Raw genomic sequence first — 27,825 nt, forward strand, 5'->3', positions numbered from 1 at the left:
CAGCCCCTTTCTCTCTGACGCAGCGCTTTTGCGAGATCGGTGACAGGAGAGGTTTGGGTGTAGGAAGCATGGCGGGGACTGAGGGCAAGGTAAAAGGGAGAGAGTGATAATAAATCTCTAACTGCTAGAAAAGGGAGCGAGAGAGTGAGTTAAAATTCAGACTGTGTCAGAGAGCGCGAGCAGCTGGCCTGAGAGTAACTCTGCAATGTATCTCCTCAGTGAGGTTACAGGTTATGGTGCAACATTGTATCCTCGGGATATCGAGTGACAAATTACAGCAATTCAGGACGTGTCCTCTTCAGATGAGGGCCGTTGCAAGAGGACTGGCTCTTAGTTATGAATGTTGGGCTTTTATGGAAGTTTTGAGGTTGCTTGTTGGGGAGATATTCAAAACCACGACAGCCGCCACGGACAGAGCTTCCTGCTCGGAAGAGAAAAGGGAACAAGGGGAGGGTACGGTTTTAAAGTAATTTGCAAAAGAAGCAAATACAAGGTCAGAAAGCCAGCCTTGCTCAAACGGCACGTGATTTGAGGGGATGCAGTGCCTGGATAGATGTTTTCGAGGTATTCAGGATTTGAGTAAAACCAAATTGGAGAATCAGTGCAGACCCGATGGGCTGAATGGCCTCCTGCATCTTTTTCTGTTCTGTAATTATCTGTTGTAGTTAAACCATTTGGCAACAGTAGTTGTATCAAAATCTTGGAGCTCCCTTTTGAACAGTAGTGTGGGTGTAGAATGTGGTGATTTCAGAAGTTTGTTAACCACCAGGGCTTTCCAACATGAAAATAGGGATGTGTAATAAATGTGCCCTCACCAGATGAATTATGAACTGTGAATGAACACATTTTAAAAAAAAGTTGTTTGCAGGATTGAGAAGTAAAGGAAGAGTAAAATCAGGTATTTTTTCTTTATTCGGATTGGTGCCTGTGAAGATTTTTGCACCATATCTTCAATGTGGGAGGACACAGGAGAATGAAATTTCATTTCTATTTTGTTTTTCATCAAGGTGTCCCAGAGCTCTCCACAGCTGAGGAATTAATTTTGAAGTGCTGTTGCCTGCCTACTTTCAGCAGTCACTGAAGTTAATTGGTAATTGATTCTATTTTAACAGGTTATCAAATGTAAAGCTGCTGTTGCTTGGGAAGCAGGAAAACCTCTTCGCATTGAGGATGTGGAAGTTGCACCCCCAAAAGCCCATGAAGTTCGGATTAAGGTACAGAGTAAAATGGAACTAATTATAAACATATTTAAATTTTTTTAAGTTATCTGGTGAATTTTTAAGCTTTATTTTGTAACTTGCTTTCCAGTTTTTAAGAGAATTTAGTATCCTGTGTTTTTGTGCACAATAGCTTTGTTAAGGTTGTACATTCTGATGGAGCAAATGAAAAGAAGAGATTAGTTCTGGGTTATGATCGTTTGATAGAAACATGGCTCAGGGATGGACAGGACTGGCAGCTTAATGTTCCAGGATACAAATGCAGTGAGAAGGACAGAAAGGGAGGCAAGAGAGGAGGGGGAGTGGTGTTTTTGCGAAGGGATAGCATTACAGCTGTACTGAGGGAGGATATTCCCAGAAATACATCTAAGGAAGATATTTGGGTGGAACTGAGAAATAAGAAAGGGATGATCACCTTATTGGGATTGTATTTTAGACCCCCTAATAGTCAGAGGGAAATTGAGAAACAAACTTGTAAGGAGATCTTAGCTACCTGTAAGAATTATGGTGGTTATGGTAGGGGATTTTAACTTTCCAAACATAGTGTGACTGTGTTAAGGGTTTAGATGGAGAGGAATTTGTTAAGCATGTAGAAGAAAATTTTCTGATTCAGTATGTGGATGTACCTACTACAGAAGGTGCAAAACTTGACTTACTCTTGGGAAATAAGGCAGGGCAGGTGACTGAGGTGTCAGTGGGGGAGCACTTTGGGGCCAGTAACCATAATTCTATTAGATTTAAAATAGTGATGGAAAAGGACAGATCAGATCTAAAAGTTGAAGTTCTAATTTGGAGAATGGCCTATATTGACCGTATTAGGCAAGAACTTTTCAAAAGCTGATTGGGGGCAGATGTTCACAGGTGAAGGGATGGCTGGAAAATGGGAAGCCTTCAGAAATGAGATAATGAGTCAGAGACGATATATTCCTGTGACAGGCACGACTGGTAGGCATAGAGAATGCTGGAGGACTAAAGAAATTGAGGGTTTGGGTAAGAAAAAGAAGGAAGTATGTACAAGAAGGAAAAAGAAGGAGGTATATACAAGATAGATAAGTGAATCCTTTAGAAGAGTATAAAGGCAGTAGGAGTATACTTAAGAGAGAAATCGGGAGGACAAAAAGGGGATATGAGATAGCTTTGGCAAATTAGTTAAGGAGAATCCAATGGGTTTTTACAAATACATTTAAGGACAAAAGGGTAACTAAGGACAGAATATGTCTGCTCAAAGATCAGCAAGGCGGCTTTTGTGTGGAGCTGCAGGAGATGGGGGAGATACTAAATAAGTATTTTGCATCAATATTGACTGTGGAAAAGGACTTGAAAGATATAGGATGTAAGGGAATGGATGGTGACATCTTGAAAAATGTTCATATTACAGAGGAGGAAGTACTGGATGTTTTGAAATGCATAAAAGTGGATAAATCCCCAGGACCTGATCAGGTGTACCCTCGAACTCTCAGGGAAGCTAGGGAAGTAATTGCTGGGCCTCTTGCTGAGACATTTGTATCATCGATAGTCACAGGTGAGGTGCTGGAAGACTGGAGGTTGGCTAATTTGGGGCCACTGTTTAAGAAGGGTAGTAAGGACTAGCCAGGGAACTACAGACCATTGAGCCTGACGTTGGTGTTGGGCAGGTTGTTGGAGGGAATCCTGAGGGACAGGATGTACATGTATTTGGAAAGGCAAGGACTGATTAGGGATAGTCAACATGGCTTTGTGTGTGGGAAATCGTGTCTCACAAACTTGACTGAGTTTTTTGAAGAAGTAACAAAGCGGATTGATGAGGGCAGAGCTGTAGATGTGATCTATATCAATTTCAATAAGATGTTTGATAAGGTTCCCCACAGGAGACTGGTTAGCAAGGTTAGATCTAATGGAACACACAAAACTATACATTTTGGATACAGAACTGACTCAAAGGTAGAAGGTGGTGGTGGTGGTTTATAAAATCATGAGGGGCATAGGGGATAGAGTAAATAGACAAGGTCATTTCTCTGTGATGGGGGAGTCCAGAACTAGAGGGCATAGGGTTAGGGTGAGAGGGGAAAGATATAAAAGAGACCTCAGGGGAAATCTTTTTCATGTAGAGGGTGGTGCGTGTGGTGGGAATGAGCTGCCAGAGGAAGTGGTGGATGCTGATACAATTGCAACATTTAAAAGGCATCTGGATGATTATATTAAAATAAAGGGTTTGGAGGGATATGGGCCGGCTGCTGGCAGGTGGGACTAGATTAGGTTGGGATAACTGGTCAGCATGGACAGGTTGGACCGAAGGGTCTATTTCTGTGCTGTATGTCTCTATGACTATGTCTATAAAGGGGGTGGAGGCAGATGAAATAATAGCTTTCAGAGGAATTGATTTTATATATGCTAATGGGTAGAAGAACAAAGTACTGTAGATGCTGGAAATCTGATTTCAAAATAGAAACTGGTCAGGAGATTGTCTCAAACTATTTAGGAAAGCACGGCAATACTCAAGTTCTGCTATTCCAGGGACCATTACAATACAGTCAGTTCTGCTGTAATGTGTATTTCTTTAACACAAATTGGTTTCAACGTGAACGGAGAATTTAGACTGTTATTTGTAGAATGCGAACTTTCCTTACTTTCTATTGGCTATGACGCAATTCCGGCCCCATCAATTTAAATGGTGCGGCTATTGTGCGATTTTCTTATGAGAACAGAACTGTTGCTTTATCAGAACCAACTGTCGTTAAAGATTTCATCAAACTACTCAAAATCCCCAACTTCTATCCTGATGGACTCAAATTAATAAAAGGCACTAACCAGGTTTCTTTACTTAACAAGTAACACTTATAACAAAGAAATCAGTTCTAAACACACACGGGCAACTAAAGTGAATTATCGGCGTTTAACTCTCAAGCTGTACACCTTTCACAAGAGCACAGGCATGCGCACAGTTGTGAAACGTAGGGGACCACAGTACAGTAGCACCAGTCCACAGGATCGATGAAGTGTCTCTTTTACTTCTAAGTCCTTCTGATCTCCGATCTCCAATCTCCTTAACTCTGGATTCATTTAGTTCTTTGCAGTTCACACACCAGCAGTCACCTTCCAAAAGCCAGTCAGAGAGCTGTTGTCACTCTGATGCCTCCTGACCTCCACAACTGGTCCTAATTTAAAACCAATGAAGTTTGCCTCTGTGCAAAGCTTCTAACCACGCACCCACTGGGTCATTGGGTCTCATTAAACATCTTCCTGACTACTTGAATGTAGCAACAGTGTACATAGAACATAGAACATAGAAGAATACAGCGCAGTACAGGCCCTTCGGCCCTCGATGTTGCGCCGATCAAAGCCCACCTAACCTACACTAACCCACTATCCTCCATATACCTATCCAATGTCCGCTTAAATACCCATAAAGAGGGAGAGTCCACTACTGCTACTGGCAGGGCATTCCATGAACTTACGACTCGCTGAGTGAAGAACCTACCCCTAACATCAGTCCTATATCTACCCCCCCTTAATTTAAAGCTATGCCCCCTTGTAAAGATAACGCTCAGTGAATTCCAGCAACTTGTTTAAAAAGTGCAGCAGTTCCTTCCACCATTCTTACCGTATGCTTTCCATTTTAATATGCCATCCAAAGTTTTAAAAGCAAGTGTGACCTTTATGATATTTAGGTCAGGCAACATGGCTTTTGCCTGAAACGTCGATTTCGTTGCTCGTTGGATGCTGCCTGAACTGCTGTGCTCTTCCAGCACCACTAATCCAGTATTTGGTTTCCAGCATCTGCAGTTATTGTTTTTACAACATATGTGGAGGGACAGGTTCATTTCGATGACCTTTCATCTGTTCTGACTAATGACTGCAAATGGGAAGTTCAGCAGAAATTTCCTTGCCCGGAGAATGGTGAAGTTGTGGAGCTTGCAACAGGGAGTTCAACACATGAGGGAGAAAGGAATACAGAGGAACCTCTATTATCTGAACGAGGTGGCGGGCAGTATTTTGTTCAGACAATTGATTATTTGGATAACTGTTTAATGCCTCTCCTCTGGGACTCAGAAGTTTCCTTTTTCCTTGCTCCCTCTCTCTGTCTCTGGGTTTGTTTCTGAGCAGACACACACTTGTGTGTAAGGGACCTGCAGCACTGCTTGAAGCCTCAGCGAGCAGTTGCTCAGTCTGCTCCCTGTTCAGGAGACTAGGCAGCAGCTCATTGCGTGTGAAGCCCTGCCCCCCTGCACATGCACACGCGCACACACAGACACCAGGGGGCATCCGGACTAGACACCAGCAGTAAGACAGCTGCTGCCATTTGGGATGAGTCTCCAAATAGCGCATACCCATACCCATGCTCACAACATTGTATTGCAACTTTTTGACAGGTTCCACTTTTGCCCTGTACAGGACAATATTGGAGAGATTATCTGGGGAAGGGGGGGGTGGGTGTTTAGAGTATTCCCCTGTGTAGAACTCCAGGGAAAGTGTGTGTGGGGTGGGGTAGTAGGTGGCGGGGGGGGGGGGGGAAGAGAGAGAGAGCACGCGCGCACAGTCGGTCAGTCATTTGGAGACGGTGCCTGGGCTCCCGAGTCCAGCACTGTTCTCGGTAGCATTTCAGTAAGCCAAATTCATTTTTAATCATTGTGAATAAAAGAGACGATCGGTGTCGGCAACACCTCTTTGATGTAATGTTATTATCGGGAACTTGAGATCTTCTTTGGATAATCCAAAATCCGGATAATTGAGATTCCTCTATCCAAGAATATGTTGATGTATTGAAACGATGAGGAAGAGGAGGAGATTTATTTGGAGCATGAATGGAGTGTGGGCCTGTTGGGCTAAATGACTTAATTCTTTGTAAGTTCAATTAAGGCTAATTCAATTTCTTCCAGAGATGACGACACTTTGGATTCCTATCTGATCTTTAAAGTAAGATGATATCTGAGAAAACAAATTGCTGCAGTTATATTGGACTTCTTTTAAACTGTGCGCGTGTGGTCCATTTGTTTGTCTAACAGTGTTACACTGTTTGCCCATCAGATTACTGCCACTGCTGTCTGCCACACAGATGCCTACACCTTGAGTGGCTCCGATTCGGAGGGAGTGTTCCCTGTTATCCTTGGACATGAAGGAGCTGGCATAGTGGAGAGTGTTGGAGAGGGAGTGACCTGTGTCAAAGCAGGTAAAGGAATGATGTATGAGGGTGCAAATTAATCTTCGAATTTATCTAAGAAGATTGATTTAGCCTTTATTAAGTACAGTTGGGTTAAATTGTTAGGTGAAGTTGTAATACTAAGGTCAATGTTAGTAGACATTACAGATTCCCCACCTGCAGACCCTGCCTGCTTCATCCATAAACTGAGCCACATCCGTCCAGGGACATGTATCTGTTTGAATAATGTTTGGATCTTGCAGCACAGGAGGAGGCCATACAGCCTCTTGTCTATATGTCGGCTCCACATCCACAAAATGATTTATTTCTGTGTACTTATCAAATTTTCTTTAGAAAATTGCGATTGAATCTCCTTTAACCTCCTATTTTCACTACTCCTTTCAGGTAAAAATAAGACTGCGAATGCTGGAAACCAGATTCTGGATTAATGGTGCTGGAAAAGCACAGCAGTTCAGGCAGCATCTGAGGAGCAGTAAAATTGACGTTTTGGGCAAAAGCCCTTCCTGATTTTACTGCTCTTTGGATACTGCCTGAACTGCTGTGCTTTTCCAGCACCACTAATCCAGAACCACTCCTTTCGGGCAGCTCAGTTCATATCATAACTCAGCTTTCTTTAAAAGAAATTACTTCATCTGTCCCTTTTTAAATGTGTCTTCTGGTGACTGACCTTCGTGCCAGTGGGGAAATGTTAAACCTTTTTTTTTATTAAAACGCTTATAAATTTTGAAAATCTCTATTAAATGCCTTCTATGTCTCACCCAATGCCAAATTGTTTTGTAAGGAGAATAGCCCCATTTACTTCAGTGTTTCTGTGAAGTTGCCCCATACTCAGTCAATCTCATCCAACACCCATCTATCCCACAGAGGACAGAGGCTTAGAATTGGGTAACCCACCCAGTGGATAGATGATTTTCAAAAGGGGGTGCGGTAATCTGTATCAGTTTAACATATTTTGTTCACTGGTGATGTGAATAAGTTTGCTTAGGTCAGGAATTTGAAAAAATTTAAACTGCAAATGAAGGAAACATAGAAACTGAAGCAGCAATAGGTTTTTCAATCTTTCAAGCCTGCTCTGATGTTTAATATGATCATAGCTGATCTCTGGTTTTCACTTTGTCCCCATGTCCTATGATCTCATTATTCCGAAGAACTATATCCATCTCCTTGGAAACCATTCCATGTTTTGGCCTCAACCACTTTCTGTGGTCGAGAATTCCTCAAGCTCACCACTCTCCCAGGGCAAATACATTTCTCTTCCTGTCAGTCGTAAATGGCCTACCCTATATCCTTGACCTCTAGTTCTGGACTCGGCATCATTGGGAACACCCTGCGTTTACCTTGTCTAGTCATAGAGATGTACAGCATGGAAGCAGATCCTGCAGTCCAGCTCATCTATGCTGACCAGATAACCTAAACTAATAAACTCTTGTCACTTGGTCCATGTTCTAGTAAACCTCTCCTATTCATATACCCATCCAGATGCCTTTTAAATGTTGTAATTGTACCAGCCTCCTCCACTTCCTCTGGCAGCTCATTCCATACACACACCACCCTCTACGTAAAACAATTGTCCTTTAGGTCCCTTTTATATCTTTTCCCTTCTCATCTTAAACCTATGCCCTCTAGTTCTGGACTCCCCAACCCCAAGGAAAAGACTTTGTCTATTTATCCTATCCATGTCCCTGATGATTTTGTAAACCTCTACACAGTCATCCCTCAGTCTCTAACTGTTAGAAGTTTATGGTTTCTGAGATCCCACTCCTCATTCTTCAAAACTCCAGTGAATACAGACCCACTTGATCTAATCTCTTTTCACGTGTCAGTCCTCTTAGAACATAAAACAATGCAGTGCAAAACAGGCCCTTCAGCCCTCCATCGTCCCCGCCACTTTCTCTCCCCTCTCCCCCCCCCCCCCCCCCCCCCCCCCACACCCCCCCAACCACACACTATCCCGTTATCACACATGCTTATCTAAGAACTGTTTAAATGCCCCTAATGTGGTTGAGTTAACTACATTGGCACGCAGGTCATTCCACGTCTTTACCACTCTGAGTGAAGAACCTGCTGTTGACATCTGTCTTAAATCTACCATCCCTCAGTTTGCAGCTATGCCCCCTCGTATAAGCTGATGTCATCATCCTAGGAAAAAGGCTGTTTCACTGTCCTCCCTATCTAATCTCTGAACATCCTGTACGTCTCTATTAAATACCCTCTTAGCCTCCTTCTCTCCAATGAGAATGGACCAAGTCTCACAGCCTTTCCTCATAAGACCTTCACATCATGCCAGGCAACATCTGGTAAGTCTCCTTTGCACCCTTTCCACTGCTTCCACATCCTTCCTGTAATGGGGCAACCAGAACTGTACACAATATTCCAAGCTATCCCAGGAATCAATCAGGTAAGCCTTTGTTGCACTCCCACCATAGACAAAACATCCTTCTTTGGATATGAAGACCAAAGCTACTCCCAGTGCTGGCTTACAAGGCCCTGTGCAATTGTAGCAAGACATCCCTGCTCCGTACTTGAGTCCTCTCACTGTGAAGACCAACATATAATTTGCCTGCTAGACCTGCATGCTTAGAGTTTTGGGTCAGTGTATTAAAATGCTATAGAACCAAGTTAGGAAAATTAAATTAAGATGCTGAGAAGCCTCAATGTAACTGGTTGAACACGCTTGGGTGAATGGCTGCTTTCTGTTCCTGTGATATGGTGGGAATACAAAATTGTGGCACGGTGACATTGGCTTTATCTAAATGTATGTTTTGTTTTGGTTACAAGGGGATCGAGTAATTCCACTTTACATTCCACAATGTGGGGAATGCAAGTTTTGCCTGAACCCCAACACCAATCTCTGCCAGAAGATCAGGTAGTGTTTTCTTGCTCTTTACTGTTTAAGTTGCAAAAATGAAATGCTTTTAAGTTGCCTTGCTCTAACTTGGTGGTTTCAAATGTTTCTGTGTAAGAAACAGCATTTGAATATTGGCATGTTCCCCAGGGGAGACCCTGTAAGTATTGGAACACTTCTTATTTAGTAGCTTGTAAACCCTAAAAATAAAGTTCAAGGCTGTTGGTCCCGGCCAGTCTGTTTGTGTTTATATTCCACATGAACCTTCTTTTGATATAATTTCTCCATCTGCTCCTGCAGTATATCTTTAAATTCCTTTTTCCACTCCTGTATTTATTTATCATTCCTCCAATTTATCCCCTTAGATTGTGGCTTATAAATTCTTCTAATGTACAAGAAGACCCATTTTCTCCATGTAGCAATGTACAAATTGACCGTCCCCTCTTGGTCATGATTAATTTTATTTGCAATCCGTAATTAACCTCCATTTTCCACCATTTTGTGTGTATTTCATTTACTGTGCTTTTGTTTATTAGTAGTTGTGTGTAAAAGATCAAGCAGGTGCTTCATACTGTTGTAAAGAAATGTAAGAGGTTAAAATAAGCCTAGAGTTTTCAGGAACAGTTGGCGTTTTAAAGCAGTGATCATCCGGACTGGGATTTCACTTTTTTTAGGAGGGATCTTTAAAGCTTCAGAGATTGACCTGTGTGCATATATTACCTATACTATTCACTTCAACCACACTCTATGGTAGCAAGATCCACATTCTCACCCCACTGTAGATTTAAAAAGTTTATGCTCAACTTATTGTTATGATGGTGTAGAAGTACTGTACCTTTAAGAGAGTTGAAAAGCTAGCTAGGACAAAGCACACAGTGTCCTGAACAAGGTAATAATGTAACACTTGGTCAAATCAAATAGTGCAGCTGAGTTGCCATGATACAAAATCAATTTCAAATTTGACCAATAAGTTTAAATTATGTCTCAAGATACCAAAATCTAATCAAACTTGAATTTAGTATTTTGATAATATTGAAACCAATGTACAAACCTTGCATTGAAACCAATGAAACAATCCAATGTTTTGGGGTATAAAACTGGACATTTTAAACAGATGGGGGAGAACTGCCAAGCCCATCTGAGTACAGCTCTCTGAAAGGTTCCTGTCTATAAGAAATTTGTGCAGCAGAACATTGAAAAGACGATAGAGGAAAATCTGCAGAGGAAGATACAAAGAGAAGATTCAACAGCTGACTGGTTTTGAAAGCTGAACTTTTTTTTGTACATCTTAATTGGAATTTTTTTTAATCAAACTAATAGTGTGAGGTAAAAGATAGATTTAAGGGAAAGGAGTTGTAAATAGTTGTTGGTTTTAATATTCTCTGTTGGACTTAAAGTAAAAATTAACAACTTTATTCTTTAAATAGTGACCTTTGGGAATAGTTCTTTGCCTCGAATTTTACCAGATTAAAGCTCTGGGTGAATGAATTGTGTTGTTGGTTTAAATTAGCAGAAGGGTTTATCCCATCTCATAACATTATAAACATAAATATATTCTTTAAACCTGTTCAATTCCTTCATAATTTTCTAGACCCCTGTGATGCCACCAAATGGTCCTCTCTTCTCCAGAGAAAACCTCCCTAGCCTGTTTAGTCTTTCCTGATAACTGTGACCTCTTTGTGATCCTTGTGATATTGTGCATTAATCTTGTAGAAATCCTGATTTTGAATTGTGTACAGCAACAGGAAAAAATGCTAAAAGGTTAACCAGCCAATACACATGCCCCAACTCTCAAGACTTTCTTTCATTGCTTCAAAGCCAAAAGTCTGATGGACCCTCTGACATCTTGTGTTAGAGCCACTGGGGTTTGTACACAGACCTTGGTTTTAAAAAAAAACTCCGGGTTTCATTGAGTTCTGAAATGACTGGTTTGTCAATGCCCAGCGGAGCAAGACCTGTTTGTGTTAACCCTTGGTTATTGGCTCTAAGCTGTCAAATTCCTTCATTGGTCTGACAAATTCTAATTCTGAATGTCATAAGATTGTTAGATAATGACATTGATACTTGTAGAAGATGCGATATTGTCATATTGTGATGCCAGCTTTAATATTTTACTGTTTCAAGGTTTGACATGTAAGTGTTGAAACTTTGAGTAGGAGCAGTATGTAAACTGTCATGGTGTTATGGAGTCCTTAACACCTCTAGCAGCCATGTGGCTCTACAGTCAGTCCTGTTTTCTGTTCTATCTCCACTGATCTGCACATTTATTTTTGTTGATTGTAAACATCCCATTTGGCACCAAGTCCCATCCAGACAGTGTCCTGTGATTTGGGTTGAATCCAGTTCTGGCACTGTCTTAATTATGAAACTATAAAATTATAAACTATATAAAGTTTGAAACACCTGCCCCTCTAAATCTGTAACCTTTTCCTGTTCTGCGAACTTCTGAAAGTTTTTGGTTTTGACAAAGGGTCAGTTAAACTCGAAACGTCAGCTCTTTTCTCTCTTTACAGATGCTGCCAGACCTGCTGAGATTTTCCAGCATTTTCTCTTTTGGTTTCTGAAATACCTGTACTGCTCCAATTCTGGCCCCTTCTGCCTCCCTAGTCCTTAGGCCACTCCCACCCCCCGGTGGCTGTATCTTTTGAGAGTTCTGGAATCCCCCCTCTAACCCCCTCGTTTTTAAAATGCCCATTGAAAGCTGCTCTTTGACCTTGTTACAATTCACTCGTCCCAATATCTCCTTGTGTGGCTTCATGTCAGATCTTTCTGTGTCTCTGGACCTTTACTCCGACTGAAATATGTTCTATGAAGGCAGTCCTGTTTTATACATTCTCTCTAAGTGAAATTTGTACGCTTCTCCAGTCTGACCCTGGAGAATAATTTTTAAAAAGCATTTTTAATATTGATGAATTTTTGAAATGAGTAGTTTGATTGCATGCATGGGTTGTGAAAATGACCTGTTCTGCAGGTATTCTGAATGGTTGTCCATTTGTATCTCCTCAGAGTGACCCAGGGCCAGGGTTTGATGCCTGATAAGACCAGCCGATTTACCTGTAAGGGCCAGATGGTTTACCACTACATGGGAACTAGCACCTTCTCTGAATACACCGTTGTTGCAGATATCTCACTGGCTAAAATTGACAGTGCAGCTCCACTGGATAAAGTTTGTTTGTTGGGCTGTGGTATTTCCACTGGCTATGGTGCAGTTGTCAATACAGCCAAGGTAGATGTTTTGATTTCATGCTTTTGATCTGATCCATCTGTAATTTTTTTCTGGACAGTTTGTCTTGGGCATTCCCATGGGGTTGTGGATGGTTTGTTCCCACTCTCTGCTCTGAAGGGTTCTGGGATGGTCGAGCCCAGTGCATGAGCTACAGCCTCTGCCACATGTAAGGCAGCTGGTGGTTGATTGGTCAGGGTGATGGGCTGTTTGGAGAGTTGTCAGCTGCCTCTGACACCTCCATTTGCTTCTGCACATTCCTGACAATGTCTGCCTGTGTTTGATGACTTGCCAAACGAACTTCCTCTAGTTCGACAGTCGTGGGCAGAGATTCCCATCAGATGATGAGACTGTTTGACCTCTTCAGGGATTTCCTCAAAATGTTTAACACCCTGAATATCAAGGTCCTTTTCCAATTCAAGTCGCAGATCTCAATATACCTCTGTGAAAACACGTTCACGGGATATGGGTATCTCTGCTGAGGCCAGCATTTATTACCCATTCCCAGCTACCCTTGAACTGAGTAACCTGCTGGGCCATTCCAGAAGCAATAAAGGGTCCACCTCTGTTTCACAGGTTTAGAGTCTAAGAGAGATCGGATTTCCCTCCCAAAAGGACATACATAAATCCTAGAACAGTCAGGCCGAATGGTCCACGGGTGCCTCTTCCTACCCTATCGGCATAACTTTCAATTCCTTTTACCCTCATGTTTATTGAGCTTCCCTTGAAAAAGGATCTAGGCTGTTTTCCCCCACTTCTGTTAATAGTGATACATTACACATGCTTACCAGTTATTCTTTGGTAGATGAGGTCACTCCTGAATTTGTTTTTAACTGTATTTATTCTATTGTTCTTGAGCAGTACTGAAGAATTGCAGTGTGTGTAGGTGTTGTCTTTGGGTAAGACATTAAACTGAAGCCCCCCATCTGCCTGCTCAGGTGGAGCTCAGTGATTCCATGGCATCGTTATGGAGAGGAGGGTGGGAGTAATTTCCGTTGTCCTTACTACTCGAGCAGTCACATGGGTATACAATCGTACCATCATCAGATGTGGGGCCTGCTGTCTGCAAATTAACTGTGGGGTGTCCTGGCATGAAAGGTTCTGTGTAGATGCATTTTATATTTGCGTTACACCATTGCATTTATTCAATCATACTTTTCCCCATTAAAAGGACTTTTCTCTGGAACCAGCTAACACTGGCTTGTTTACAGACAAGCTCAACATAAACTGTGGTCTGAAGTCCAAATTTATCTTGTATGATTGACTCCAATCTTATTTCAAAGTGCAGAGTTGTTTGATTTTTTTAAAAAGTTCTGACTAGAAATAGTTATTCATGATGAGGCTTTGTTTAATGATCGAAAATCATTTTGTTTTCAATTAAATTGTAACGTCAACCCAGTCTCAGTGTGGGTGGTACTGTAACCTTGAGTATCAGCAAATCTTGGGTTAAATTCCCACAGTAGAGAATTAATAACCAAATCAAGTCTGACATTCCCAGTACACAGCTGAGGGGGTGAGAAGTGCCATTTCTGTTTGGATGACATATTAAACAGTGACTGTCTTGCTGTCTCTGCTGGGACTATTTTGTGGAATGGGAAAGTTTGTTCCTGACCAATGTTAATCATCCAACAGAAGCAGATTACCTGCTCATTTTCACACTCCTTGTGGGAATTTGCTGCATCATTGACTGCAGGCCACTTGGGGATGTCCTGAAATTGAGGGGTCCTCTGTAAATGCAAGTCTTCCTAAATTTCCTCAAATTTAGTGGATTGAGAGGCACACTTTGACTAGGTATGAACCATTTAGCAGAACCTGTCCAAAATTATTGACATGCTTGAGATGTTGGAAGCAGTGACTGCAATTAACATAATAGAATTGATTAATGGAAATTGAGTTCATGCCATTTGCCTGAATTATAAAGGTTAGCATCCCATTGAAGGAATGGGCACTGTGTAATTGGAGTTTGGGTAGTGAACAAGTGAGATGTAAAGTCCCAGTAGTTAAATCTAGGGACAATGTAATAAGCAAATGTTCATTGGGCATTGCACCTACTCACTTGATTATCTGGATCATGTTTAGCAGTTTGGTCCATGAGTGTCTTCTGTTTTGGGAAATTCAATCTTGTGGATTATTGTCCACAGTCCATTTGAATAAAATAGGATGGTGAGTTGAGGGAAGGTTTCTGGGTAGAGTCCGAAATTTGTGTAAATTCCTCTGTTTAACTAACTGGCTTAGTTGTTACAAACACATCAAGCGCTGGAGAAACTCAGCAGTTCTGACAGCATTTGTGCTTAGAAACAGTGTCATCATTCTGAGACTGGTGTGACTTATTCAGAAGTTGAAGATTCTTGTCAGACTCGAAGCATTAACAGTTTCTGTCTCCACAGATGCTGTCAGATCTGTTCTATTTTATTTCATGTTTCCAACACCCACGGTATTTTCACTCTGATGTGACTGTCTTTGTTCCACTGTAGGTTCATCCAGGCTCTACCTGTGCTGTGTTTGGACTGGGCGGAGTGGGTTTGGCGGCTATTATGGGATGTAAGGTCGCTGGTGCTACTCGGATCATTGGGGTTGATATCAACAAAGACAAGTTTGCAACGGCTAAAGAGTTTGGTGCAACCGAATTCGTCAACCCTAAGGATTATGAGAAGCCCATTCAAGAAGTTTTGGTTGGATTAACAGACGGTGGTGTGGACTATTCCTTTGAGTGTATTGGTAATGTCATGACCATGGTGAGAGATGAATTTGTCTAGTAATTCCTGTTGCTTAATGCTGAATGTTAAACACACGCTGCCATTGTTTGTACGTGCGTTAAGATATCAGAGTATCATTCTACGTTACGGAGAGAAATTTGAGCAATGAGCCAAGTCTGACAGACTTATTTTGATGTTTTCAATTGACTCTCAGCCTTAATGGATTATTGAAAAGTATTACTCCTCAAAGTTTGGTAGAAGATTTGTAGCTCGGGTGCTCGTTGTTGTGGTTCTGTTCGCCGAGCTGGGAATTTGTCTTGCAAACGTTTCGTCCCCTGTCTAGGTGACATCCTCAGTGCTTGGGAGCCTCCTGTGAAGCGTTTCTGTGCTGTTTTCTCCGGTATTTATAGTGGCCTGTCTCTGCCGCTTCCGCTAGCCACGAAACGACACGACCAGCTACCCTTAGTAGCCACACACACAGACGACAAGCAACATGAATTCGACTGGGACAATGCTACCATTATAGGGCAAGCCAAACAGAGAACAGCCAGGGAATTCCTAGAGGCATGGCACTCATCCACAGACTCTATCAATAAACACATCGACCTGGACCCAATATACCGGCCACTACAGTGGACAGCTCGAACTGACAACCGGAAGCGGCAGAGACAGGCCACTATAAATACCGGAGAAAACAGCACAGAAGCGCTTCACAGGAGGCTCCCAAGCACTGAGGATGTCACCTAGACAGGGGACGAAACGTTTGCAAGACAAATTCCCAGCTCGGCGAACAGAACCACAACAGTATTACTCCTCTTAGAAAATATGATGAAAGATATCAGCTGCAACACTTGAGGGTAGGCCAGGAAAATGTGTAATGTACTTTCAGTTCTAAGAATACAGCAAAGTTTTTATTGACCAGGAGTGGGCTGGTTGAAATATTCCAGATAGTCAAGAGGTTATGCATAACTGCAGTACACACTGATCAAGCGAAGCTTTGAGATATCAACATCCCTCTAAAATCTATGTAAAATATCAACAAACCACCTAAAATTAATGTTAAATAAACACAGTTAGTAATAGAAATGTAATGCAGGGCCATATAAACATCGCTGTTATACTTGTATTAAAGCATAGAACCTCAGACATGGTGGATAGCAATATTTGAGGTATATAATGTTTGCCCATTTATCAAGAGTGCTGGTTGATAATGTGCCAGTTAAAACAAAGCTTACAGGTGCTTACATAAACATGTAAACAGTAACTTCTATTTTTTTTAATAAAAAGTGGGATGTGGGTGTCACTACTTGGTACAGTATGTAATGCCTGTCCCTTGTTGCTCTTGAGAAGGTGGTAGTGAGCTACTGCCTTTAACTGCTGTAGTCCACAAGCTGTACATAGACCCTCAATGTTGTTAGGGAATTCCAGGATTTTGACCCAGCGACACTGAAGGAACAGCAATATATTTCCAAGTCAGGCTGGTGAGTGGCTTCGAGGGGAATGTGCAGTGGGTGGTGTTCCCATGTATATGCTGCCTTTCTTCCTTCTAGATGGAAGTTGTTATGAGTTTGGAACAGGGTGCTACAGTAAAGCATCCCCCAGTTGGCTCACAGGATTTAATCAAATATTGGATTAGTGGTGCTGGAAGAGCACAGCAGTTCAGGCAGCATCCAACGAGCAGCGAAATCGACGTTTCAGGCAAAAGCCCTTCGCTGCTCATTGAATGCTGCCTGAACTGCTGTGCTCTTCCAGCACCACTAATCCAGTATTTGGTTTTCAGCATCTGCAGTTATTGTTTTTACCTCACAGGATTTAACACTGAGTGATGGAAAAGACGATGTATTAATTTGCGTGGCCAAAACCTTTCTCAAAAATCTTAAGGCTCCTTTTTTTTTTTAAAAAAAAAAGGAGAGGTGAAAAGTAGAGAGACTTAGGTCCCAGGTTGGAGCAATTAAAACTGGGCATTACACAAGAAGCTAGAAGTATTGCAGCACAAAGATCTCTGCTTGTAGACATGAGGAGTGAGACCAGTGAGAGATTTCACAGAAGGGGGAAGAGAAGTGAGGCTTGGGGAAGGAATTTCAGAGCAGCTAAAATCCAGGGATTGTATGAAAGCAAGTGGTCCTGTATCTTATGTCTTGAATGGTTAAAATGCTCAATCGTAATCTCCAATCGCTCTGTGACATACCTTTTCCCCCAACTCAGTATCGGCTGCCCTCTGAGATTTCTGAGATATTCCAGTTCCAATATCCATCTCTCCACTGACAGCTGTACCTCCCCAGGTATCTGGGCCCTAGACTCTAGTCCCTCTCTGCACCTCCTGACCTTTTCAGGCTTTTGAATTACTTCGCAGACCAAGCTTTTGGCCACTTGTCCAGAACTCTCGTGATGTGCCTGCAGTCATAGACATATACGGCATGGAAGCATTTATAGATATTTTAAAGATTCAAGTTGTAAATAATTGGAGATATTTAATCTATAAACTTGTTTGTTTTTCTTTCTCTTCATCGCTCCTCCTTTGATCCATCCTACAACAAAACAAATCCCTGACAACATGCAGAGAGCTGCCCTCGAAGCGTGCCACAAGGGTTGGGGAACCAGCGTGATAATAGGGGTGGCACCTAGTGGACACGAAATTGCAACTCGGCCCTTCCAGCTGGTGACTGGTCGCACATGGAAAGGAACAGCGTTTGGAGGTAATACCATGTTTGTAAACCTCTAGAGGCTGAATGTATGCATTGAAGAGAGTTACAGTAAAAGTCCATTATAACATTGCAGTCTGAGACGTCAAACAGCATTGATGAGAAAACTCTGTTTTCTATTACAAAATGAAGATACGCATAATTAACTCTCTTTTAGGGAGCCAAGAAACCTTATGTGGTATGAACAAATTTGTGGTGCATTTAAACCATGTTATAAGGACTTTATAATTTCAGGAATGATTTAATGTGAAGTACACACTGATTCCTGTTGTGCCGAGAAGAATATGTGCACACCTGAATGTAGAATAAAGAAAAGGTGATAGACAGTCTGAGATACGATGTTCTTTATTACTAGTTACTTCATGGAATTTGGACTTTGTAGTTAATATCCCATTCCTGATGAAGGGCTAATGCCCGAAATGTTGATTCTGTTGCTCCTCAGATGCTGCCTGACCTGCTGTGCTTTTCCAGAACCCCACACTTGACTTTGTAGTTAATACCAAATTTATTTATTTTTATTGCCTTGAAAAGGAATACAACAGCATGACGTGCTTGGCCATTTCAGAGGATGTTTTGAGTTAATTACAATGCTGTGGGTTTGAGTCACGTACAGAGCAGACTAAGATTTCAGTATAATTACATTTCAATACAGTGGAATTGGATATTAACTTTTTAAGAAGGCAGTATCTATCTATGCTAAAATTTGAACTCCTAGGTAGAGCAGCTTTTGTGAATGGGGATATTGTGCTGGATAGTTAAGATACAATTTCACAAATGTTAAATCTTCCATGAACCAGCAGCGCAACAAAATCTGTTAGAACATAGAACATAGAAGAATACAGCGCAGTACAGGCCCTTCGGCCCTTGATGTTGCGCCGATCAAAGCCCACCTAACCTACACTAACCCACTATCCTCCATATACCTATCCAATGCCCGCTTAAATACCCATAAAGAGGGAGAGTCCACTACTGCTACTGGCAGGGCATTCCATGAACTTGCGACTCGCTGAGTGAAGAACCTACCCCTAACATCAGTCCTATATCTACCCCCCCTTAATTTAAAGCTATGCCCCCTTGTCATAGCTGACTCCATACATGGAAAAAGGTTCTCACTGTCAACCCTATCTAACCTCCTAATCATCTTGTACACCTCTATCAAATCACCCCTAAACCTTCTTTTCTCCAATGAAAACAACCCCAAGTGCCTCAGCCTTTCCTCATAGGATCTTCCTACCATACCAGGCAACATCCTGGTAAACTTCCTCTGCACCCATTCCAGTGCCTCCACATCCTTCCTATAGTATGGCGACCAAAACTGCACACAATATTCCAGATGCGGCCGCACCAGAGTCTTATACAACTGCAGCATGACCTCAGGACTCCGGAACTCAATTCCTCTACCAATAAAAGCCAGTACGCCATATGCCTTCTTCACTGCACTATTTACCTGGGTGGCAACTTTCAGAGATCTGTGTACATGGACACCAAGATCCCTCCGCTCTTCCACACTACCAAGTAGTCTACCATTAGCCCAGTAATCCATCTTTTTATTACTCTTACCAAAGTGAATCACTTCACACTTAGCTACATTGAACTCCATTTGCCACCTTTCTGCCCAGCTCTGCAGCTTCTCTATATCCCGCTGTAACCTGCCATATCCTTCCTCACTGTCTACAACTCCTCCGACTTTCGTATCATCCGCAAACTTGCTCACCCAACCTTCTAACCCTTCCTCCAGGTCATTTATATAAATGACGAACAGCAATGGTCCCAAAACAGATCCTTGCGGAACACCGCTAGTGACGGCACTCCAAGATGAATCTTTGCCATCAACTACTACCCTCTGTCTTCTTCCAGAGAGCCAATTCCTAATCCAAACCTCCAACTCACCCTCAATGCCATATCTCTGTATTTTCTGCAGTAGCCTACCATGGGGGACCTTATCAAACGCCTTACTAAAATCCATATATACCACATCTACCGCTTTCCCCTCATCTACCTCCTTAGTCACCTTCTCAAAGAATTCAATAAGGTTTGTGAGGCACGACCTGCCCTTCACAAAACCATGCTGACTATCCTTGATCACATCATTCTTATCCAGATGTGCATAAATCCTATCCCTTACAATTCTCTCTAAGACTTTGCCCACAACAGAAGTGAGACTCACTGGCCTATAGTTACTAGGATTATCCCTACTCCCCTTCTTGAACAAGGGAACCACGTTTGCTAGCCTCCAGTCCTCTGGCACTACTCCTGTAGACAAAGAGGACACAAAAATCAAGGCCAATGGCTCTGCAATCTCCTCCCTTGCTTCCCAGAGAATCCTAGGATAAATGCCATCAGGCCCAGGGGACTTATCTATTTTCACCCTTGCCAGAATTTCCAAAACCTCTTCTCTACATATCTCAAAGCCATCCATTCTACTTATTCGTGCCCCAGTATTCATATCGACAACAATATCCTGTTCCTGAGTGAATACTGACGAAAAGTATTCATTCAGCGCCTCCCCAATCTCTTCAGCCTCCACATGCAACTTCCCATTACTATCCTTGATTGGACCTATTCCTTCCCTAGTCATTCTTTTATTCCTAACATACCTATAGAAAGCCTTAGGGTTTTCCCTAATCCTACCCACTAAGGACCTCTCATGTCCCCTCCTTGCTGCTCTTAGCTCTCTCTTCAGGTCCTTCCGGGCTACCTTATAACTCTCAATCGCCCCTATTGAACCTTCACGCCTCATCTTTACAAAGGCCGCCCTCTTCCATTTAACAAGGGATTCCAACTCCTTATTAAACCACGGCTCCCTCACACGACCCTTTCCTCCCTGCCTGATAGGTACGTACTTATCAAGGACACTCAATAGTTGCTCCTTGAACAAGTTCCACATATCAATTACGCTCTTGCCTTGGAATCTACTTTTCCAATCCACACATCCTAAATCATGCCTCAACGCATCATAATTTCCCTGCCCCCAGCTATAACTCTTGCCCTGTAGTACACACTTATCCCTCTCCATCACTAGAGTAAAAATCACCGAATTGTGGTCACTGTCCCCAAAGTGCTCACCTACCTCTAGTTCTAATACCTGGCCTGGTTCGTTACCCAGAACCAAATCCAGTATGGCCTCACCTCTTGTTGGCTTATCTACATATTGTGTCAGGAAACTCTCCTGCACACATTGCACAAACACTGACCCATCTAACGAACTTGAGCTATAGCTTTCCTGCAACAGCCAATCCTGTCCCTGATCTAGCCACGTCTCCGTAATAGCCACAACATCGAAGTCCCAGGTACCAACCCACGCTGCGAGTTCACCTACCTTATTTCGTATACTTCTGGCATTAAAGTATACACACTTCAAGCCACTCTTCTGTTTACAGGCACCCTCCTTTAAGATTGATGCCATATTCCTAACCTCCCTACACTCCAGGTCCTGCACCCTAAAGCTACAGTCTGGGTTCCCATGCCCCTGCAGAGTTAGTTTAAACCTCCCCCCCCCCCCCCCCAAGAGCACTAGCAAACCTCCCCCCAAGGATACTGGTGCCCCTCAGGTTCAGGTGCAGACCATCCTGTTTATAGAGGTCCCACCTTCCCCAGAAAGAACCCCAGTTATCCAAGTACCGAAATCCCTCCCTCCTGCACCATCCCTGTAGCCATGCATTTAACTGTTCTCTCTCCCTATTCCTCGACTCTCTATCACGTGGCACGGGTAACAAACCAGAGACAACAACTCTGTTCGTTCTAACTCTGAGCTTCCAACCTAGCTCCCTAAAAGCCTGTCTAACATCCTCAGCCCTCCTCCTACCTATGTCATTGGTGCCAATATGGACCACGACTTCAGGCTGCTCCCCCTCCCCCTTAAGGACCCGGAAAACACGATCAGAGACATCACGTACCCTTGCACCTGGGAGGCAACATACCAAACGTGAGTCTCTCTCGTTCCCACAAAACCGCCTATCTGTGCCCCGAACTATCGAGTCCCCAGTTATTATTGCTCTGCTCTTCTCCACCCTTCCCTTCTGAGTAGCGGGGACAGGCTCCGTGCCAGAGGCCTGAGCCCTGTCACTTACCCCTGGTAAGTCGTTCCCCCCCCACAAGTATCCAAAACGGTATACTTGTTCTTGAGGGGAACGACCACAGGGGGTCCCTGCACTGGCTGCTTCCTCCCAGTCCCCCTCACTGTCACCCATCTATCTGCCATCTTTGGAGTTGCTACTTCCCTATAGCTCCGATCTATGACCCCCTCTGCCTCCCGAATGATCCGAAGTTCATCCAACTCCAGCTCCAGTTCCCTAACACGGTCTTGGAGGAGCTGGAGATGGGTGCACTTCCTGCAAGTGTAATCAGCAGGGACGTCCATGGCATCCCTCACCTCATACATGTTGCAGGAGGAACATTGCACTGCCTTCGCTGCCATCCCTCTAAAGCTAACCTTTATTTTTAAAAAACACTGGGTCTAAAGAATACAACAAGCAAAATTCGGCACTTACCTCCTTACCACAACGGATCTTATTATTAGGTTAGAGGAGGAGGGCGGGTGGGAGACACTACCTCCGTAGTGCCTCGGGTTTTTCAGCTATACAGGATATTGGTTAGACCACTTTTGGAGTACTGCTTGCAATTCTAGTCCCCTTATTATCTGAAGCATGTTTTGAAACTTGAAAGGGTTCTGAAAACATTTACCAGGATGTTGCCAGGGGTGGACAGTTTGAACTATAGGGAGAGGCTGAACAGGCTGGGACTGTTTTCCCTGGAGCATCGAAGGATGGGGGGTGACCTTATAGAGGTTTATAAAGTCATGAGGGGATGGATATGGTGAATAGACAAGGTCTTTTCCCCGGACTAGAGGGGAAAGATTTGAAAGGGAGTTAAGGGGCAACTTCTTCAGAGGGTGGTGTGTGTATGGAATGAGCTGCCAGAGGAAGTGGTGGAAGCTGATACAATTACAATATTTTTAAGGACCCTGGAGAGGTACATGAATAAGGGTTTAGAGGGATATGGGCCAAGTGCTGGCAAATGGGACTAGGTTAATGTGGGGTATCTGGTTGGCATGGATGCGTTGGACTGAAGCTGTGCTGTAAAGCTCTGTGACTCTAACGTACTCATCAGCTTGGAAGATATGCTTTTGTTTGTTATTTTGAATTTAGATTAGCATTGTTACTATCTGCATTCTGGACTCTATCATTGACCAAATACTGAACTGGACTAGCCTTAAACACTCTGGCTACAGAGACTAAGAATTTTTCTCAAGGTAACTCACCTCCTAACTCCCCAAAGCCTTTCACTATTTACATGCACAAGTCAAGAGTATCAGATGTGTGAAAGTGTGCTCTCCCTTGCCAGGAAAAGTGCATCTCCAATAATACTGAAAGTTCAACAGCATCCAGGGCATAGTAGCCTGTTTGATTGATATCCCATTCAAGACTTTAAATATTCATTCACTCTGTCCACCACTGATGCTCAATAGCAGATACACTGCAGAAATTCACCAAAGATCTGCAGACAGCACCTTCCAAAACCATGACCACTTCCATCTCTAAGGACAAAGGCAACAAATATATAATGCCACCCCCCCCCCCCCCCCCCACCGCAAATTCCCCTCCAAACCACTCACCATCCTAATTTGGAAATGTATTCCTTCAGTGTTATTGGGTCAAAATCTTGGAATTCCCAGATGGACTGCAGCTAACCATCGCCTTCTCTCTGACAATTTAGGGATAGGTTTTTTAAAAAAAGTTGGTATAACCAGTGATTTTTTAAAAATTCATAATTTTAAAAGATTCTGTGAGGAAAGTAGAGATCCACTGGTAATGTCACTGGACTAGTAATCCAGAACCTCGAGCTAATATCTTGGGAAAATTTGGCTGACGCTTGAATTTAATTTGAATAAAAGGTAGTCTAACGGTGATTTTTGTAGCCACTTTTCAAAAGCTATCTGGATCAGAATAATTAAAGGCAAGGAAATCTACTGTCTTTACCTGGTCTGGCCCACATATGACTCTAGAGCCAAAGCAATGTTGTTACCTTTCAACTGCTCTCTGGGGCTGTTAGAGACCAATGTTGACCCAGCTAGGAATCTATACTTTTCATAAATATTTTAAAAAAATTTTTTCACAAAACTAAGTTTGTCATCAACTTCAAGACGTTATGACCCACACTTCAAGGTTGCTTGTTTGACACTGGGAGAAAATACATTTTAGTTTTGAAGATGTGTAGTTAAAGATCAGGAGGCTATGCTGGCTCCCTGCAAAAGCTATTCGATTACTACCATTTTGCCTTCAGATCTGCAGATTTCTCCTTTTCTTTTGAGGAATCTATCCCATACCTATTTGAAAATCAAATTGAAGAGATGGTGGAAGCCAATCAGTGAAATGCAAATCAAATTTAAAGGTTCCACTAATCCCATTTGCCCTTTGTACCGTACAGGATGGAAGAGTGTGGAGAGTGTGCCGAAGCTTGTGCAAGAATACATGGCTAAAAAAATAAAGGTGGATGAGTTTATAACTCAAACGCTCCCTTTTGACCAGATCAATGAGGCTTTTGAACTGATGCACGCTGGGAAGAGGTAATTTAATTTTTGTTTTCATTTTTACTTTATTAGTTGGCATGGAAACAATTTTGTCCAAAATTCCTCAGGCTAAAAGTAATTATTGAGTAAAAACGGATGATGCTGGAAATACCTGACCAATCTTGTCCTGTTACCATTCCTTTTTGAATTCACATCATCCCTTTTGCCTTTTAATCTCTTCTGTTGTCTACCCCATTGTGGTCCTCCCTTCCCTTGTTTAAAACTTGCATCTCTCTATGGTTCTGATGTCAGGTCATCAGTCTCAAACTTGTTTTTGTGTCTCATTAGATGTTGCCTGATGTGAATAATTTCAGCATTTTCTATTTTTTTTTATTTTCTGATTTCCAGCCTCTGTCATATTTTGGTTATGAATGTAGAAATGGGATCAGGCTGCTAATCATACTTTACTTTTCTGGTTTAAAAACTTTGCTGTGGTCAGCAAAGTTTTGGAAAGAATTCTGAGGGATAGGATTGATGACTATTTGGCAAAGCATAGTGTGATTAAATGCAGTCAGCATGGCTTTGAGAGGGGCAGGTCCTGCCTGACAAATCTTGAGTTCTGTTGAGGAGGTGACAAGACAGGTCGAGAAGTGGATGTGGTGTACGTGGACTTCAGCAAGGATTTCATCCTGGATAAATGCAAAGTGATGCATTTTGGAAGGTCGAACCGTGGGTGGCACGGTGGCACAGTGGTTAGCACTGCTGCCTCACAGCGCCAGAGACCCGGGTTCAATTCCCGCCTCAGGCGACTGACTGTGTGGAGTTTGCACGTTCTCCCCATGTCTGCGTGGGTTTCCTCCGGGTGCTCCTGTTTCCTCCCACAGTCCAAAGATGTGCAGGTCAGGTGAATTGGCCATGCTAAATTGCCCGTAGTGTTAGGTAAGGAGTAAAATGTAGGGGTATGGGTGGGTTGCGCTTCCGCGGGGCGGTGTGGACTTGTTGGGCCGAAGGGCCTGTTTCCACACTGTAAGTAATCTAATCTAAAAAATGTTGAATACAGGGTAAAAGACAGGATTTTTGGCAGTGTGAAGGAACAGAGGGATCTTGGCGTGCAAATCCCTCAAAGTTTCCACCCAAGTGGATAGGGTTGTTAAGAAAGCATATGGTATTTTGGCTTTCATTAACAGGGGGATTGAGTTTAAGAACTGTGAGGTTTTGCTGCAGCTCTACAAGTCCCTGGTGACACCACACTTGGGATATTGTGTCCAGTTCTGGTCGCCCTACTATAGGAAAGATACAGAGGCTTTGGAGAGGGTGCAAATAAGGTTTACCAGGATGCTGCCTCATGAAGAAAGGTTGAATAAGCTCTGACTTTTCTCTCTGGAGAGAAGCAGGAAGAGAAGTGACCTGATCGAGGTATACAAGGCAATGAGAGGCATGGATAGAGTCAATAGCCAGATGATCCCCAGGATAGGAGTGACTGGCACGAAGGGTCATAGTTTTAAGATATTCGGAGAAAGGTATAGAAGAGACGTCAGAGGTAGGTTCTTTACGCAGAGAGTTGTGAATGCATAGAATGTGTTGCCAGTGGCGTTGGTGAAAGCAGAGTCATTGGGGACATTCAAGCAACTGCTGGACATGAACATGGATAGCAGTGAATTGAAGTGTGTGTAGGTTAAGTTACTATATTTTACATTAGGATTAAACCTCGGCACAACATTGTGGGCCAAAGGGCCTGTTCTGTGCTGTACTTTTCTATGTTCTAAATCAAACAAAGTTTAACACTGATTAAACTCCCACAGAGGCGAAGTATTCATTAAATCAGAATGAATCTACTTTTCTATGCACTTTGCTGAATGGACCTGCCTTGGATTTCTCTCTGCTTCTCCCAGAAAGCCAACATCCCTGGCACCAGATTAAAACAAAGGCTCTCTATGCATAGGGTACAGCAGGCTACAGAAGATGTTTACAATGTGATGGAAGGTTGGTTGACACTGTACAGCACAGGAGGCAGCCATTCAGCCCATTGAATCTCCTTTGAAGAGCAATCCACTTCATCTCACTCACCTGCTACTCCCCCATATCTGTGCAGTTTAAAACGAGGAGTCAGATCATGTGGCTCTTTAAGCCAGCTGTACCATTCAACATGATCATGGTTGATCCTTTATCTCAATACATATATTCCTTGATGCCTTTTAATATCTAAACATTTATCTGTTTCTTAAATATACTGGAATGACCATGTTTCCCCCATGTTGACCACCCTCGATGTAGAGAATAGTTGAACCAATCTCTCCTTGTTCCAATATCAGCCCAGTGTACCTTTGCTGCACTCCCTCACTGACTGGTATATACTCTCCGCTTGGGAGTCACCATACTTGAATTCGATTTAAAATATTTATCCGTTGCATGCTTAACATTTTAACTTCAGAAAATTCAGGAGTTGAAAGCAAAAGTTATGCAACTTAAATTTAAAGATTGTACTCTCCTTGTTCATTTTGTGATGAACTTATTAACTTTCTTTCTCTTTTCAAAAAGCATTCGAAGTGTCCTGTTGTTTTGAAGCTGATGTCAGTGCACCAGTGCCTTACCTGTCCAGTGAAGTCTTCAAGTTGAATAGCTTCAAAAATTGCTTCAGAAGAACTTTGATTTTGTTAGCATTTTCATAAAATCTAATTGTGATCAGTTTAAAAAAAAAAGCTTTTTAATTAGTTCATTGTTGCTTACTTATTTTCTGGACCATTTTCCATATTAAACTAATGTGAAAATAAAATGTTTTCTTGTTCTATCCGAGTATTGAGCTGAGTGATTTGAGCCTCAAAACAGAAGTGCCTTCTTTTAATTATGGAATAGTGTGGATTAATGAGAGTCTTAAAGTCCCATTTTAGAATGTGATGACCACCATGTGTCATAATTCAACCAGTTTGAATGTGTTAAATAAAATTAATTTTCCCCCCCCCTGCCCAAAACCAAACCTGTCAGTGATCCAAACTGCAGTCAGTGACCCAATTCCTACTAATGAGGTGGTTCAATGGATTGACCATCAACCACATCCTTATCATTAAACCTGAAACATTAAGGCAAGCAAAGGTATCACAAACACGTATCAAATATTTTGTAGAAAAGGTTTTATAAAACAGATCCCAAGGCTGGCATGACTTCTCAGGGGGTCTTTAATTTAATCTTTCAAAAGATTTGGGTGTCACTGGTATGTTTACTGGTTCCCCAGGTAGTCTGGGGTTCCTGAATTTCAGAGTTAAATTTTGATGAGAATCATCAAGAAGGAAACAAGCCCTTCAGCACAACTTGTTCATGCTGATCAGTTTTCTGAAACTGAACTGGTCCCATCGGCCTGCATTTGGCCCATATCCCTCTAAACCTTTCCTATCCATGTATCTGTCCAGATGTCTTTTAAATGCTGTGGTTGTACCTGCATCTACCACTACCTCATAGCAGCTTTTACAATCCCTTTTACAACCTATGTTTTAAGGTTTTGG

The 27,825-nt window shown here is 42.5% G+C and overlaps 1 protein-coding gene across 1 annotated transcript; it reads left to right on the plus strand.

Moving 5' to 3' along the window:
• On the plus strand, window positions 1–27,116 carry LOC140485573 (alcohol dehydrogenase class-3). Its single transcript, XM_072583817.1, has 9 exons — window positions 1–89; window positions 1,113–1,214; window positions 6,222–6,363; window positions 9,133–9,220; window positions 12,206–12,425; window positions 14,897–15,157; window positions 17,679–17,814; window positions 24,247–24,385; window positions 26,867–27,116. Exons 1-9 carry the CDS (start codon window positions 69–71, stop codon window positions 26,889–26,891), a joined length of 1,134 nt encoding a protein of 377 aa, XP_072439918.1. The 5' UTR covers window positions 1–68; the 3' UTR covers window positions 26,892–27,116.
• The last annotated feature ends 709 nt before the right edge of the window (window positions 27,117–27,825 follow it).

The sequence above is a fragment of the Chiloscyllium punctatum genome, chromosome 14, assembly GCF_047496795.1.
Source record: "Chiloscyllium punctatum isolate Juve2018m chromosome 14, sChiPun1.3, whole genome shotgun sequence".
In the NCBI taxonomy this organism is placed as follows: Eukaryota; Metazoa; Chordata; class Chondrichthyes; order Orectolobiformes; family Hemiscylliidae; genus Chiloscyllium; species Chiloscyllium punctatum.

What these genes read in the sequence shown, in the direction of transcription:
- LOC140485573 (XM_072583817.1), top strand. Translation starts at nt 69, where the DNA reads ATGGCGGGGACTGAGGGCAAG. An exon ending in CAGTTGTCAATACAGCCAAG is followed by an intron (nt 12,426 to 14,896) that starts GTAGATGTTTTG and finishes GTTCCACTGTAG; the next exon opens with GTTCATCCAGGCTCTACCTG. An exon ending in CTGATGCACGCTGGGAAGAG is followed by an intron (nt 24,386 to 26,866) that starts GTAATTTAATTT and finishes CTTTTCAAAAAG; the next exon opens with CATTCGAAGTGTCCTGTTGT.